This window comes from Microtus oregoni, unplaced genomic scaffold (assembly GCF_018167655.1).
Source record: "Microtus oregoni isolate MIOR12 unplaced genomic scaffold, Mior012 000003F_ref0000135, whole genome shotgun sequence".
NCBI classification, from domain to species: Eukaryota; Metazoa; Chordata; class Mammalia; order Rodentia; family Cricetidae; genus Microtus; species Microtus oregoni.
Window position 1 is genome coordinate 32266336 of NW_024543062.1, and position 16651 is coordinate 32282986.

At 50.7% G+C, this 16651-nt stretch overlaps 1 protein-coding gene across 2 annotated transcripts; it reads right to left on the reverse strand.

Annotated features, from left to right (window-relative positions):
- Nucleotides 1–1432: 1432 nt before the first annotated feature.
- On the reverse strand, nt 1433–6213 carry Ficd (FIC domain protein adenylyltransferase). Of its 2 annotated transcripts, none has more exons than XM_041649287.1 (3): nt 6038–6213; nt 4893–5244; nt 1433–4031 (listed from the first exon to the last, which is right to left on the reverse strand). In XM_041649287.1, the coding sequence occupies exons 1-3, from the start codon at nt 6047–6049 to the stop codon at nt 2956–2958; spliced, it is 1440 nt and encodes a 479-aa protein (XP_041505221.1). In that variant the 5' UTR covers nt 6050–6213; the 3' UTR covers nt 1433–2955. The 2 variants fall into 2 exon arrangements, with proteins under 2 accessions (XP_041505221.1, XP_041505222.1); XM_041649288.1 differs by lacking the exon at nt 6038–6213 and adding an exon at nt 5410–5700.
- Between the last annotated feature and the right edge of the window lie 10438 nt (nt 6214–16651).

Here is a 16651-nt window from a genome sequence, read left to right on the forward strand (position 1 = left end):
AGTGCTGCTGTGTGTGTGTTCACTTACGGTAGGTGTGTTTCACGTGGATGCACCTTCATCCTAAGTAGTGTATTAACAGAACAGCTTGTGCAAGTCAAATCTTGTGTCCCTTTGACTAAACGACTCAGCAGTGAGCAGCCCTGCCTTTGTAGCAGCATGACGCTGGTGGGAGAATTTGACCTCTCACCTTGCTCCTGTCGCTCTGCTATGAAGCCCTCCGGCGGGGCAGGGAAGACAGTAGGAAACTACTCACTGTGTAGAAGCACTTTGGAGGAAAACACTGAGGAGCCTGTGCGTGCTGGGCATTGCTCCTGTATCTGTTGTGTGTGAGTTTCTAGGCATCAGTCAGCCATCTGCCCAGCCCTAACGGTTTTTTTTTTTTCTAACTTAACATTTAAAAGAACTCCCTTAAGAAGATTTCAGAGTTTTGCCTGCATGTGTGTATGATGAGCACCATGTGTAGGCCTGGTGCCCATTATGTTTAGCAGAGGATCACGTGGAAGTGAAGTGATAGATGACTGTAGGCCATGTGAGTGCTGGGAAGAGAAAGAACCAAGGTCCCCTGCGAGAGCAACAGGCGCTCTCGTTCACAGCCGCTGAGCCATCTCTCCAGCCCCTTAGCATTTTTTAAGTGTAGCTACGACTGTGCATCTTGGAGCTCTTAGCACTCAGGTCCTGGTCACCTCCCCTTTGCAGACACCAGGGTACCTGTCAGTCAACATCTAATGTCAGGACCTAGCCCAAGTTCAGCTTCCACCTGTCAATGGTAATGTACACTTCCTGCAAATGTTTGCTTTGTTTTTTGAGACGGAGTTTCTCTGTGTAACCTGTCCTGGAACTTGCTCTTGCAGGCTGGCCTCGAACTCAGATCTGCCTGCCTCTGCCTCCTGAGTGTTGGAATTAAAGGCATGCGCTGCCACTACCACCCGGCCCTGTAAATGTCTTTTAAGATGCAGGTTCTCCTCCACCCTTATCACATAACACACAAAGACCTTTTTCTAGGCATTACCTTTCCATTAGATAACAGCTATGGATAGCAGGGGCCACACTGAGGCACTGGCTCCTGCTGGGTCTCTGTGAGGGAGCCGACTGGGCAGTTCAGAGGGAGAGTACTGGGAAGACAGTGACTGAGCTAATCCCACTGTGTCTGTGTTGCTTTCCTGATGGTCTCACAGAAGCCATCTGGTTCTCTTACTGGTGTCCAGTACTCAGGTATGACTTCATGCTCTCCACAGGGTTCATGACACAGGTAAGCCTTTCCACACGCCAGAAAAGCCCACTGAGGACATCGGAAGAGAACAACAAAAATCATTTTTAATCTGGGTAAAATACTTAGTGAATTTAGCTCAGGGCAGGCACCCTCTGAGGTCTGTTCTTAGAGCAATCTACACAGTGGCAGCTCAGTGCTCCCTCCCTGAACAAGGCAACACAATTTTATGTAACAAAATATTTTATTAGAACCAGTAATTTGTTAAAATATCTTCCACACGTAGCTAAAGTGCAGGTTCTCACTACAGGACCAAGCAAGCACCCTGTGAGACTCGGGATGCTGCAGAGAAGAGCAAGGAGCTTGGGACTTGGGGCTGTACTGCCGTGCGCTGGCGAGCTGTCGTGAGGCTCAACTGCATGCACACGCCTTTCCACTCTTCTCAGCCCCTCGGAACTACCACTGAGTATCTGTGAACATTGACACATCAATTGGCAGCGCCGAACTGGAGGTTTGACACCTGGAATGAATTTACCATCATTCAAACAAAGTGCAGTGCGCTTAGGACTCCTAGGCTGTCCCTCAGAACAAAACCCAGTGATCTCTAGCCATTCTGACTAAATAGCAGCAGTCAAATTGGCACTTAGCCATGTATGATTGGAAAATTATTTTTTCTAAGGTGACAGCGTTGAAATGCATTTATCAGGCTGAACAGTATCGCTTTACAAGGTACTGGAAAAGCAAGGCCATTCCAAGGCAACCACCTATACTAGGGGACGTTAGACCCTAGAATGGCTTTATAGGGGAAGGTGGTTTAGAAACACAGGACAAAAGGGACCAGGCTGGGCTGTGGTCACAGGTGTTTTGTTTTAATTCTTTTATCAGGAATGCTTATTTGGAGTTGGTGGGATATTTTTTCTTTTTTTTTTCTTTTTGTTAGAGGTGGTGCCTGGGGCATGGCACATGCTACTAGGTAGGTGCTACACTGAGCCTCACCTCCAGGCCCTCAGAGCCATTGTCTGGGGTCTTTGTGCAGGAGACTGAGTGGGAAGTAAAAGCAGACTTGCTTTATGGGGTGATGGTACAGCTGAAAAGCTTGTCTAACACATCTGGTCTGAGTTGATGCAAGTGAAGTTCAGAAGAAAGAAAAAGCCACGCTGGCCGTTCTGAGAGGTCTAGATAGGAAAATAACATCTCTGCCGGCAGGCTAGCAAGTTAGTGGCTCTGGGGGTCTCTGGGAATCTGCAGTCTCCCTCTGGAGATGGCAGCGTCTGCTTCCTGTCTCAGGAGTGAAAGTCCATCACAGCAGAGCAGGTTTTGCTTAGGACTGCAGCCCTCTGAAGTCACAGGACCTCAAAGGCATCTGAGTGGTCTTGGGCTTTGTCCCACAGATCTGGCACCTCTGCCCCCACCTTAGTGCAAATTCTGTCCAGAAGCCAGGCTCAGGACATAAGAGGAGGGAGCACGGCTGCCTCTGCAGGGTACTGGGATCACCACAGATGCAGTGGTCACAGCACCACTTGGCACTGCTAGGTGGCTTGGGAAAATAAATAGCTGGGCTGAAGTATAAATTATCCTAAAGACAAGGCTTGATAATTTAGTTTTCTTTCTCAACTAAAAAACATCTGGAGGTAAAGAATGTTTAGATATCTCCTTTTGCTATTAGGGAGAGCTGTTTCTAGAAAGCTGTTCTTTGGATGCCATCTCCTGGCTTCCCTTGTTGCCAAGGGGGAGGGCTAGCTAGCGGTTTAGGGCCTCACGGGGAGTGTGTCCTTGAACCCAGAATGGTTGGGCTGGGCTTCCGGCAGTGCCACGGAGTACTCAGTGGTGGCAAGGAGCAGTGTGTCCAATGTGACCTCCGTACACTTAGCAATGAAGCGGATGAAGGGCCGCACGTCACCCTCGTTGGCGACTTCTAATACGTGGTAGTACTCTGACCTCTGTTCCTTGCGTATGGTGATAGGGGGGTACCCTGCCTGCATCAGGATCAGGTTCATCAGCAGGCGGGAGGTTCTCCCATTGCCATCGATGAAAGGGTGGATGTACACAAGTTTGTAATGGGCCAAGGCTGCGAACTCAACCGGGTGCAGATTCATGGCGTCCTCTGAATTAAGCCACTGTGTGAACTCCTGCATTTGCTTCTCCACGTCCCGGGGATGGGGCGGAATGTGGTGTCCCACCAGGACCTGGGTCCTCCGAAACCTTCCCGCCTCCACTGGATCCACATACCCCAGCACCCTTCTATGGATCTCTAGCATGTCATCGATGGTGACAGACCCAATGCGGGAGACCAGGGTAGTGTTAATGTACTTCATGGCCGCATGCATGCCAATCACCTCGTTCTGCTCCTCCAAGCTCTTTCCTGGCACAGCGTAGCGGGTCTCCAGGATGTGCCTGATCTCTGAGAGGGTGAGGGTGTTGCCCTCGATTGCCACCGTGTGGTAGATGTGGTGGTAGTAGGTCTCCTCCATGACCCTGCGCAGCGCTGAGCTCCCCTTGGGTATGGACATGACCTTCTTCACTTTGCTGTCGATGATGCTAAAGTACCTCTGGTCAATCTCCTCCACAAGCGGCAGCGTCCGATCCCGGTTGACCAGCGCTTTCTCGTGGAAGGGTGAAATGGTCAGTGCCCTGGTGTATAAGTAATCTGCCTGAATGATGTCCTTTTCCTCTTCTGAGAAGATGCCAAACTCATTGAGTGCATCTACGAAGCCAGGGTCCATCTTGAGGGCGTGCAGAAAGAGCTTGTGGGCTTTCTCTCTCTTGCCCTGACGCTTCATCTCCAGGGCTTGGTTCAGTGCAGCCTTGGCTTCCAGCTTCCCTGCTGGAAGAGAGCCAGAGTGGCTTAATGAGGAGGGTGGCCTGCTGGGGACACTCAGGAGATATCCCTGTATGGGTCTGTCTTGTAGCTGTGGGGTGGGATGCTGGTCAATGGGCTGTGTCCTGAACCACTCTGTACCCTTGGAGGCACCAGCTGGGCTCCCCTGCCGCCTGCCTGGACATAGAAACAGGGTATTAACTATCCCTGTGCCCTCCCTACAGTGTGGCAGCCTCCCCTGTGGTTGGGTGGCCCTATCTCTCGAGCCTAGGAATGCCAACAGCTCCTACTCAGCTAACCCCCAGGGACTTCCCATGCCTGGACTGTTTTGGTTTTCCAGCAGTTGTGGGGCTGTGACCCAGGCCCATGTGCACACAGGCAAGTGTTCTATCAGGGCTATGCCTCCCGCCGCACTGCTTTTAATCATTCCAGTTCGTGGTAATGTCTAGTCGTCACCACTGGGGGCAGTGTGCTGCTGGCATCCAGTGGGTAGCAACAGGCTGCTGCAACACGTCACTGTGGGCACGGGACAGTAATGGAGGGACCCACTTTGGACACAGTCCTCTTCCCAGCCGTGGGTTGCCTCTGAGGGTCGGCACTTACTCAGCTTCCATCCCCTGGTTTCTAGCTGGAGCGCTGTTCTCAGGCTCTTTTCCTTGAGCCACTCCCACTTAGCTGAGCTGCTGCCCAGGCCTCACACTTTGTTAGTCCCCTCCACACACAGGGACACCCGTTCTCAGTCACTCACCAAATTGGAGTTCCCGGCGTGCCTCATTCACCATAACACGCTCACGCCTGCACACAGGACTCTCGGGCATTCTAAACATCAGTCTTAACTAACATGGGCGAGACAGCCAGCGTGCTCACCTGGAGACGTCTTAGTCTTGACAGTCAGCAGCCCCACATCCCCAGAGGTGACACTGAGCTCTGTGGATGGACTGGTGCACTTGGTGACCACATGCTGGCCCCTGTCCAGTTTGCTCCTGAGCAGGTGGAAACCTCTGAGCACAGCCAGACACTGCTCTTCCACAGCTCCCAGGGGCAGCAGCAGGGCCAGCAGCGACCCCAGGGCCATGCTCAGCAGTGTCAGCCACAGGAAACGGCCCCAGACCGAGACCCATCTGGGTTCAGCCACTGCCATCACTGAAGCCATCGGCATGTCATCTGGACTAACGGCTGGGCCTGGAGCACTTGTCCCACCACAGAGGGAGAGCAGAATCTGTGAGGAACCAAGCATTGTAGAGAATGAGGCAGGGAGATGGACCTGTTCCCAAGAACGTGATTACTGATGGAAACAGGTGTGAAGAATCAGTACACTTTCTGATGCTGAGGGACCAGCGAGATGGGGGAGGGGCAGCCGGGAAAGCCTCCTGCTGATTCCTACCTCCTGGGTGCTGTGGTGGACATCTCACACATTTACCGAGCACTTATTAAATATATTAGTAACAGGCCATAACCACAGGAGGTGATGTTTCCACGCCGCCCCCTCCAGGTGGGGAAATCCGCTCAGAGAGGTGAAGCCGGGAACTTCTCGGCCATGAGGTCCACCATTTCACTAGGACCAGTGTGTGTTGCCACTGGACACCCAGTGTTTAGACCACCACTCCTGCACACGCGCGTGTACACACACCACATTCTTGGACAAAAACAAATATCTGGTGTCTTGATGTGTTACCACACGAACGCCGCCTCAGTGCCTTCTGGCCTTCCTTTCCTGACTTATCCATCATGGACCGGGAGCCCAGGACCTGAGCCACACCAGTGGGTGATGCCACACCTCAGTAAGGGCGGACAGGAGCTCGGGGCTGACCGGGGAGCGAGGTGCCAGGTATGCACACGCCATCTTGCCAACAATAAGCATTTATTGGGCAACTATGGTGTGCCGCGCACCGCTGGCCGCTAGCCTTGCATCCTGTCAGCCCCTGTGGACAGAGCAAGCTACCTGTAGCTCCGGCTTACAGAAGAGGGACGCCGCGGTTCTGACAGGCGGCGCCGGGGCTCGAGGGCCTTACCCGCCACGTCATCACTGCGCGCGGCTTGTGCAGCTGCTCCAGCCCAGCATGCTGGGCTTACTCCTGAAGGGGGAAACTGAGGCAGGGAGAGGCGCAAGGCCTGCCGCAAGGGCCCAGAGATCGTGCCCGCCGCACCATCCAAGCCGCCGCGCGGGCTTGGTTCCCTGCTGCCTCGGTCGTCGGCCCCGCCCCCGCACCTCGCCATTGGACGGCTTGCCACCCTCGCAGCGGTGGATTGGCTTTTTCCACCTGTCCATCCGTCGTGCTTCCGGGTTCTCGAGTTGGCCTCGGCCTCCCTGGGAAAGGCGCGCCGTGTGCCGCTCCTATTGGCTGTCGCTTGTGCGTCGCGTTCCGGGAGCGACCAATAAGCGACGGGGGGGAAGAGTCGAGGTCCCTGATCGGTGGGAGAGCTCGCGTCCGGTCGACCCGGCGCAGCTACTGCTGCTGCTAACATTTCCTGCCCTCGGACTGGACTTCGTGTGCCTCAGTTTCTCTTGTGTGCAATGGCGTTAGCCACGCCACCCAAAGTTTTCCACTTCTTAGCCCCGGTTTCGGGTTTGTCCCTTTTCTTTCCTCTCTCTTGTCCCCTCTAGCCGTTTTCTTGTTTTTGTCTTTGGGACAGGGTCTCTCTGTGCCACCCAGGCTGTCTTGAAATTCACTGCGTAGCCGGGCGGTGGTGGCGCACGCCTTTAATCCCAGCACTCGGGAGGCAGAGGCAGGCAGATCTCTGTGGGTTCGAGGCCAGCCTGGTCTACAAGAGCTAGTTCCAGGACAGGAACCAAAAGCTACGGAGAAACCCTGTCTCGAAAAATCAAAAAAAAGAAAAAAAAAAAAAGAAATTCACTGCGTAGCGCAAGCTGGCTTAGATATTCACAGAGATCCTTCTGATGCACCATGCCCTCCCTGATCTTTTTAGTTTGCATTCTGTGGAGCAGCCTGCTATGGCCTTTCGGCTAGCAGATAGGTTTCCGTGGTGCAGAGCTGACGCCTCCGTGTTAACCCACAAACAGTGAAACGGAGCATCCAGCGCGTGGGCGCTCAGATTCAGATTTGTCCTCAGCCTCCTGTGACCTTGGGCCAAGGCACTCCCTTCTGCAGTTTTCCCAGCTGCGGAATGGGATAACAGCCCACCTTTCTTAATTAAAAAAGCAAAAACCAAAAACGTTTTGCCTTAATGCTTGTGTGTGTGTGTGTGTGTGTGTGTGAGAGAGAGAGAGAGAGAGAGAGAAAGAGAGAGAAAGCGAGAGAGAGTGTGTGTGTGTGTGCGCGCGCGCGCGCACACACACACACACACACACACACACACACACACACACAGAGGTCTACTAGGATTCGAGGTCTCGAGGATTGCACTCAGGTCACCAAAGCTTGGTAGCAAGAGTTCGTTTACACCTACTGGCTCCTACTGTGCTTTAGCCCTCAGATTTGTGGATTCTTCTGTGGAGTCACACTGCCCTGGATTCAAATCCCAGCTCTGTCACTTGTAAACTGAGCTGAACTTATTTGATAGTGACAGTCTAATTTGCCAATCTGTCACCTGCAGGTAACGAACATGCTTATGGAATCTTTACATTTTTCATTTCATTTGATTTTATTGAGATGGTAGCACAAATTGGTCTGGAACTCACTGTGTAGCCCAGGCTGGCCTCACAGCAGTCCTCTTGCCCTACCCTCCCAAGTGGTGATCATGTTTCTTTTTCTGGGGTTTTGAGTCTAAATCTATACATCTGACAGATAGGACATTTAATGAGTAATGTCTATTCAGTAGAGTTACTTTCTTTTCCTGCTATTGTTTTGTGAGACAGGATTTCTGTGTAGCTCGGGTTGGCCACAAACTCACTCTGTAGACAAGGTTAATCTCAAACTCACAGAGCTCCTCTTGCCTCTGCCCCACCGGTGATGAGGTTAATGGTGTGGCCACCACACCCAACCATCAGAGTTGCTTTGAGAAAAACACCAAGGGGTTATTACTTTATTTTTTCTCCACAGAAGAAAGCTTCTGAGCTGCAGACTGCCCCAGCCCTGAGGAGAGCCCCCATTGGACCTTCGAGCCTCCTCCTGAGTCTGGTTGAGGAGAACTGTTGACCCCCAGCCCAGACTACAGTGCCTAGGAGCAGGCCAGAGTTGGGGCTTACGACCAGAGTCACTTGTTTTGACAGGCACCAGAGGAACGTTGTGAAGTGAGGGACCAGCTTTCGTCCTTGTCTGTTGAGCCCTCAGTTTCCCACCTCCCATCCGTACAGTGTGGCTCATAGCAGGTGCTCGAGAAATCTTGCCACTTGAATTGGAAATACCAGCAGCAGGACAAACCATAGAGTTCTCAGGATGCAGAATTAGTGTGGTGATTGTCTTGGTTGTCTCAGTTAGGGTTTCTGCTGTTGCAATGAAACACCATGACCAAAAAGCATGTTGGGGAGGAAAGGGTTTATTTGGGTTGCAGTGACACTGTTCATTGAAGGAGCAGAACAAACTCCATTTTGAGAAAGAACTCCGTTTTAGATAGGACCTAGCCAGGGGACGAATTAAACTCCAGCGAAGTCATAAACAGTTCCAAGAAGGGCTCCTAACTGCCAGGGCCCAGATCAGGGCAACCACCTGGGTGAGCCAGCCACTGAGAAACTTGGGTAAACACATTTGCAGGTTCCAGATGCCCTTGTGGGTTTTCATAACCATTGCTTGAAAATTCCCCTAGAGGCCGGGCGATGGTGGCGCACACCTTTAATCCCAGCACTCGGGAGGCAGAGGCGGGCGGATCTCTGTGAGTTCGAGGTCAGCCTGGTCTACAGAGCTAGTTCCAGGACAGGCTCCAAAGCCACAGAGAAACCCTGTCTCGAAAAACCAAAAAAAAAGAAAAGAAAAGAAAAGAAAAAAGAAAAGAAAAGAATATTCCCCTAGACCCCAGCCATAACCTTAAGGTTGCATAACCTTACCCAGTCCCGAAACGCCAAGGCTGTACCACCCTGCCCTGCTGTGGTTTTTCCCTTAAGAACTCCCAAGCCCAGAGGTGCAGGACTGCTCTCCTCCACCCGCTGTATAGCAGTGCTGGATGACAGTTTGGGCTGAGCTCGTATTGAATAAGTTCCTGTGTATTTGCATCAGATACCAGCTCTGTGGTGCTCTTGTGTGTGTGGGGGGTGTCTCACAGCACAGGCACAACTTCATCAATGATGGAAGTCAGGGCAGGAGCCTGGAGGCAGGAGCTGATGCAGAGGCCTTGGAGGGTGCTGCTTACTGGCTTGCTCCTCATGGCTTGCTCAGCCTTTCTTCTTTCTTTCTTTCTTTCCTTCCTTCCTTCCTTCCTTCCTTCCTTCCTCCCCCCCCCCTCTCTTTTTCGAAACAGGGTTTTACTGTAGTTTTAGAGCCTGTCCTGGAACTAGCTCTTGTAGACCAGGCTGGCCTCGAACTCACAGAGATCCACCTGGCTCCCGAGTGCTGGGATTAAAGGCATGCGCCACCACACCCCACTTTCAAACTGCCAAATTTAAAGTCTTCCTCTCTCCAGGAATTCTTGGAAGGCCAGTATAAATAATCTCTAATGAATTTAGGCGGGGCAAATCCAGACATTCGGAGGGGTCTGCTGGCAAGTGAGAGACACTGAGGGAGAGGTGGGCATGACAGGGAACCCGAGTTCAGCTCTCATGCTGGGTACAGCCTGACAGTTGACAGGACCCCTGGTTTTTCAAAAGACTCATCAGGGCTGGATAGTTAAGTGAAATTTGCAGAATGTTAAATAGTAGGCGTGTCTGTGGGCCGGGCTGAAATCTGAGAGAAGCTGATCTTGGAGGACTTGCAGGGAAAGGGAAGGAACATGATTGAAATATACTGAAAAGAAAATCTAAACTATAACAGCAGAACCACAGAGCATGCAGGGGAATGTGATGGGGCGTCAGAGCAGTGCTGGCTGTGTGGTCACCAGGGGGCTGTACTCCCCTGGAATGGCTTTGCTCCTCTAACCCCTCTCAGGAGAGGCTGCTCTGCTTTCTCTCTGCTCTCTGAACTCAACTGCGTTGAGTGCATAATATATGATTCCCTGAAGCAATATTAAAAAGCTGACTTTCTCCATCCTTAGCCTTCTGTTTTAGGTAGAGTTCTTCTTTTTTTAATGTTTATCTTGACGCGTGACAAAACCCCTAGAAAATGGTTACATGGAAAATATGTCCATTATGAACACACCAGACCAAACACAAGCCTTCATGTCTCTGCGTGTTGGCCATGTCTTGCTAGAGGAGGCAGATGCCCAGCTGAGGCCTCCCACAAACATCACTGTACCGCTGGCAATGGAGGTATCTCTTTTTTTTTTTTTAAAACCTCTCCCAAGAGAAGTTTTTTTTTTAATATTTATTTATTTATTATGGATACAATATTCTGTTTGCATATATGCCTGCTAGAAGAGGGCACCAGACCTCATTACAGATGGTTGTGAGCCACCATGTGGTTGCTGGGAATCGAACTCGGGTCCTTTGGAAGAACACGCAATGCTCTTAACCTCTGAGCCATCTCTCCAGCCCCCTGGAGGTATCTCTTGAGATCAGTGAAGATTCGTTGTGCCCTGCAGTGTCTGAAGGCTTGTCTGGAGCTTGGGCATCCCAGTATGAATGGCTTGAGAGCACAATGCCAGCTGGGCATGGCAAATGCCTTTAGCTCCAATGCTTGGGAGGCAGAGACAGGCAGATCTCTAAGTCTGAGACTGGTCTGGTCTACAGAGGGGATTCCAGGGCTATACAGAGAAAAATAAAAATAAAAACAAACAACCAAAAATGAGTCCAATGATGTTTGAGAAAGGCTGTGTAGCTCTGACTAGCCTCAAAGTAGATCTGCCTGCCTCTGCCTCCCAAGTGTGTTTTGGGCAATGTCATTTATGATCCAGCTGTGGAAGCCACATGCTGTCACCTTCCTGTGGGTACGATGCGGAAGGCTTCCTTGGGAGACTTGTCATGAGAAAAGGGCTGCCAGGGCCATCTTGATGCCTCTTCCCTCTTCAGGCCTAGCAACAGTTTCTGCCTAGTGGTCAAGTCTCTTTGATTCTAGGTCAGGTTGCTGTAGGGGTGGGATTTATCTGCGCACACAGGAAACTCCCCAAGCTGTGCTCAGGTGGTCAGGGTACTCTCAGCCTCACCAAGAAGTGACTAGCACTTTCTTCCCCTCCTGCTGGGGTTCAATCAGGATGCAATGAGGCCCTAGAGGAGCCACCACTCCCATAATCCCCTGCTTCTCTAGACCCTCTGCTTCATCTGTTTGAGGTGGCATGGGGGCTACTGGGCAGAGGGGCTGCAGACCTCCATGTCCCTTAGATTCACCCAGAATCCCAAAAGCTCTGTGGGTGGAAGCTGTGTTGTCATAGTAACAGGAACTGTGGAAATGAAGGTGGGCACCTGCTGACCAAGGAAAACCAAGCTTTTAACGCCTCTGCCTCTCTTGCACAGTTCACCTGGGAGGGCTTTGGGTAGACATCAAAGGGTTTAATTTCGGGAGCTGAGAAAACTCTCTTTAATTACTGGGGAATGAGCTCGGCCTTAATCAGAGAGGGTGGTGGCATTGGGGAGTTCTTCGGGGGAACCAGGTGTGAGTTGAGTTCCTAGACAACCTTTGCTTCTTAAACTAGCAGCTTTGGGCTGGGAAGATGGATCCGGAGTGAAGTAAAGCACTTGCCGTGAAAGCAAGGACACCCATTCCGAATGCGTGTTGACCCAGGCGTCTGCAGCCTCAGCGCACCTGCGCTGAGATAGGAACATCTCCGAAGCTCACGAACCACTTAGAGTGCCACAGAGTGCGCCACAGCAAGCAAGAGACTCTGCCTCAAACAGATGGGAGCTGAGGACTGACACCCAGGCTAATCTGCTGATCTTGGTGAGTGCTCCCTCCCTAAGCTGGCTTGCTCCACACAAGCTAGAGCCATCTGAGACGATGAAACCTCCATTGAGTAAATGCCTCCATAAGATCCAGCTGTATGACATTTTCTTAGTCAGTGATTGATGTGGGAGGGTTCAGCCCATTGTGTGTGTGTGGGGCCATCCCTGGGCTGCTAGTCCTGGGTTCTATAAGAAAGCAGGCTGAGCAAGCCATGGGGAGCAAGCAAGTGAGCAACACCCCTCCATGACCTCTTCATGAGCTCCTGCTTCGAGATTCTCACCCTACGTGAGTTCTGAATGAACCCTAATAAGATGCCAATCTTCGCTCAGGGTCTGTTTCTAGAGAACTCAACCCAAGACAGCTTCAGGACCATAGGACCCCAGTGATGACCTCAGACTATGTGATTCCACTGTTTTCTTCTTCTTCCTCCTCCTCTTCTTCCTCCTCCTCCTCTTCTTCTTCCTCCTCCTCTTCCTCCTTCCTCCTCCTCTTCCTCCCTCCTCTTCTTCTTTTTAAATCTGATAGATCTGTGGTTCTGAGCTGGGGGTCATGTCAATTTTACATGTTAATTTGAATGGGCTGGCCGTGCCCAGATAACCTTGAACGCATTCTATATAGCTGGGGATGACTTTGAACTTCTTGTTCTTCTACTAACACCTCCTGGGTGTTGGGCTGTATATAAATGCCACTGTGCCCAGTTTATGCAGTTTATGCTCTGAAAATGCTGCACCTTCTCTATCCCCCGCGACTCTGACTCTGTCTCTCTCTGTTCTATTCCTTTAGGGTGATCAAGACACTGAACACACAATATGATGGTGACACAGATCTGCCCTGTGGTGCTAGGCTGGCTTGGTAAGTGGGTGAGATGGTGATGATCCTATGAGAGAAACATCCAGGGCACCAAGACACAATCAAAGTGACCGTGGACTTTCTACTGGCTTTGGGGTAGAAGGTCTCTGAAGAAGGGCATTTATACCAGCACTTACCGCAGGCAGAGGAGCTGAGGAAGCTGGGTGGGGAGTAAGGAGGTCTTGCAAGGCTGAGTGAGCAACACGGGCAAAGGCTCAGAGGAGAGCAGAGACTGACCCAGGGAGGCCCGGTTTAGGGCAGGGCTTGGAATCAGGCTCTAAGTGGGAGAAAGGCAGGAGATGAGGAAGGGAGCAGGCTGGGGTCAGATCTTCTGCAGCCCTGTGGGCTGTGGTGAAGAACTCAGGTCAGATTCTAAGACTGATGGGAAGTCTCGGGTTTTTAAAGTAAGGAAAGCTGGTTTAATGTGCAGCAGAGAAGCTTACTGTGGTTGTGGGCTAGAGGATGCCCGGGAGAGGGTGGCGAGGGTCTGGCCAGGAGCACAGTGCAGGGAGTTGGCAACTCAGAGTGGGAACAGCCGAGGATCCAAACAGGACAACAAGGTGACCCACAAAGGACCAATAGCAGATTACCCTGGTAACCATGGCCAGATGGACACTGTGGAGGTGACGCCACCAGATCTCTAGACCCAGAACCACCTGGCAGGAAGAACCAGGTTGCTTCTGAGTAGCGTGAGCATGTGGCAGACCAGATTTCAGCCTTGGGACACCAAGGGCAATACTCAGTACTCCCTGAGACAATTGGAGATTATTAAGGATTCTTGATTGGGTCGGGCAGTGATGGCACACACCTTTAATCCCAGTACTTGGGAGGCAGAGGCAGGTGGATCTCTATGAGTTTGAGGCCAGCCTGGTCTACAGAACAAGTTCCAGGACAGGCTCCAAAGCCACGGAGACACTCTGTCTCGAAAAACCAAAATCCCAAAATAAAACAAAACAAAAGAAAAAAAATTCCAGATTGGTCTTGGTTAAGTCACATGACAACTCCAGAACCAGCCTGGTTCAGGAGTTAGACTTTCTCTGTTAGACCACACCCATTGCTATGGAAGCTGTGACAGACAGCTTCAGTAGGTACCCACAGAGTAGTGGGGGGCACTTTTGAAGGGAAGTCTGAGACCAGAGTACACACTGCAGCACCCCTCAGTCCCTGTCCCCAGAATATTGGCAAGCACAGAGGGTTCGTGAATGCTAGAAGGCATTGGTCTTTGTTTTATGAGAACAGAAGACAAATACATCTTATTCTGTAGTCGTAGGAAATGAGAAAATTATATGGAAGGGCAAAGGTGTCAGTCAAAGCAAGAAAAGGATGACGACATGGCCAAGGTAAGTTCCAGCCAGGAGGTGAGCACTGGATCCCACCCGGGGAAGGGTGAACTAGCCACAGGTGATGTGTTTTGAGCTGAGTGGATGGACCCACAGTCCCTCCTGGACGAGGCCTTGTTCCTGGGGGGTGAGTTCTTTACTGTCCTCACTGCACAGCCAGCCTGCGCTCCAGAGGCAGCCAACGCGGAGGGAGCATCTCATGCTAGTGCTGATGCTCTAGCCATGGTCAAAGTGACCAGCCAACACAGAGTGGCCGTCCCCTGCATCCTGCTTCTCTGAAAAAGCTATCCGAGACTCCACCTTCTCAGAAGACCTGTGAGCGCTGTCTTGCAGCTCACAGAAACTTGAAAGACAGCAGTTGGAGGGTCATTGGCGATGGTTCTGAGACTTTAAAAGTTTCGAGTGTCAGTTACGAGTGTCAGTTAGGTGTGCAGACAGATGCCCATTACTTCAGCACCCAAGAGGTGGGAGGGTTGCTTCCAGTTCAAGACAAATCGGAGAATTTGGAGGAGGGGGGGGGGTTTCATCTGATCGATGTACAATGTATACATTTGTGAAATCATCTTTTTTTTTTGTTTTTTTGTTTTTTTGAGACAGGGTTTCTCTGTAGCTTTGAAGCCTGTCCTCGAACTAGCTCTTGTAGACCAGGCTGGCCTCGAACTCACAGAGATCTACCTGCCTCTGCCTCTGGAGTGCTAGGATTAAAGGTGTGCACCACCACTGCCCAGCTGTGAAATCATTAAAGAATAAATAAAAAGATTTGTGTGTGCCCTCCAAACAAGTGTGTCTCTCACTAAAGAGCTGTGTGGTCACCAGTTTCCCATATGAGAAGCTGGTGTTTCTTGATTTCTGTTTTTCCTCCTCCATGGGTTTAGGTAACCGGATGTGGCATGGGCTAGGAATGGAAGCATGGGAATTGGGTATTGCTCTGTGGTAGACCAGCATTTGATGTCATTTGCCACTTAGTCCCTTCTTGAATCTGGCATGACACCTGACATGTTTTGTCCAATGACACTAGCAAGCATCATGGCAGCAAAGGTACGTGTATTCCTTGCTCTTTTGGTACCAAAATGTCCTGATGGGAACATGCCAATGGTAGCTGAAAAAATATCCCAGGGCAGCCTTCCAGGGGAATATGAAAGACACATACAGGGAGATAAGAGGAAGAGAGGCTGGCTATCCCACCTGAGGTCATGAGACACCAGCCAGAATGACTGGAAAACATGGGGGTGAATTCAGCTAGGGTCAGAAGAATTACAGTCAGTCTTAAGACTCATGGAGGCAACTATAAAAAGAACAGTTTGTAGCTATTGCAATACTTGTTAGGCAGCAGAATTGTGGCCAGAAGTAACTGATACATTTGCACAGTTATTGCAGTACTTGTTACACAGCAGGATCATGGCCAGAGGTAACTGAAACATTTGCATCTTGCAGGGACCACCTTCCTCCTCACAACTGGTATTTACTGAGCAGTTACTATGTACCTGGGCTATTACAGTGCATCAATTATAGTTTATAGAGCTATAGCTCCTGCTCTTAGATTTTTCTAGTATTGTCCTTGGTTCTATCAGGTACCTTGAAAGACAGAAGTTCCATAAGAAACTAATTTTGGGCTTAACTCACGGTGGGCAGATCTGGGTGAGTTTCCACAGACTGCTTTATGGGGATTTCTCTGTTTCTCATGTTAATGGTTCCCTCTGAAACTGTGGAAGTGACCACCAGTAGAAACAGACTCTTCCCTGTGATGGGAATCCTTTCATGGCGATTTGTGAACTTGGGATGGTCTTGAGTCATTTGTGGAGAATGAGCTTTATTGGTGTGTTTTTATAAGGCTGGGGGAATTTATTTGCTGCTAAGTTTGATGTATTGTTATAAATCATGCTTTGGTTTCAGGCCTGTGCAAAAAAAAAAAAATCAGTGTTTCTCTCAGTTCTGGGAAATACACTGTAAGTAATTTGCTGCTTCTCGGCCAGCAGTTTTGATGGAGGAAGGTCATTGGCTAATAAATAAACTGCCTTGGCCCATTTGATAGGCCAGCCTTTAGAAGGGTGGAGTAGACAGAATAGAATGCTGGGAAGTGAGGTCAGAGACGCCATGCTCCCCTCTCCTGGGCAGATGCGATGAAGCTCCGACCCAGGATGGACATAGGTTAAGATCTTCCCTGGTAGGCACCTTGTGGGCTACACAGATTATTAGAAATGGGCTAGTCCAGGTGTGAGAGTTAGCTGAGAAGAGGCTAGATATAATGGGCCAAGCAGTGTTTAAAAGAATACAATTTGTGTGTTGTTATTTCGGGGCATAAGCTAGCCAGGCGGCCAGGAGCCGTGTGGCAGGAATGCAGCCCTCAGCTCCTTCTACACAGTTTCTCTCTTAATATAAAGTGGTGTCAGCATCTATATCTTAGGGGTGAAGAGGTATGCTCCCCTCCTTTCTCGCTGCAGGGAAGAGGTGAGGTTCCTGGGTTCTCCGGAGTCTTGAAGGAATCGGCCAGTGTCCTCCAGGTTTTGTGTCTTTCTGCTCTCAACTGTCTACGTCACTCAGGTGACCTGTGCCGTCAGCATTTGGCCCCATGTGC

What these genes read in the sequence shown, in the direction of transcription:
- Ficd (XM_041649287.1), bottom strand. An exon ending in CAAGACTAAGACGTCTCCAG is followed by an intron (nt 4,032 to 4,892) that starts GTGAGCACGCTG and finishes GCTCTCTTCCAG; the next exon opens with CAGGGAAGCTGGAAGCCAAG.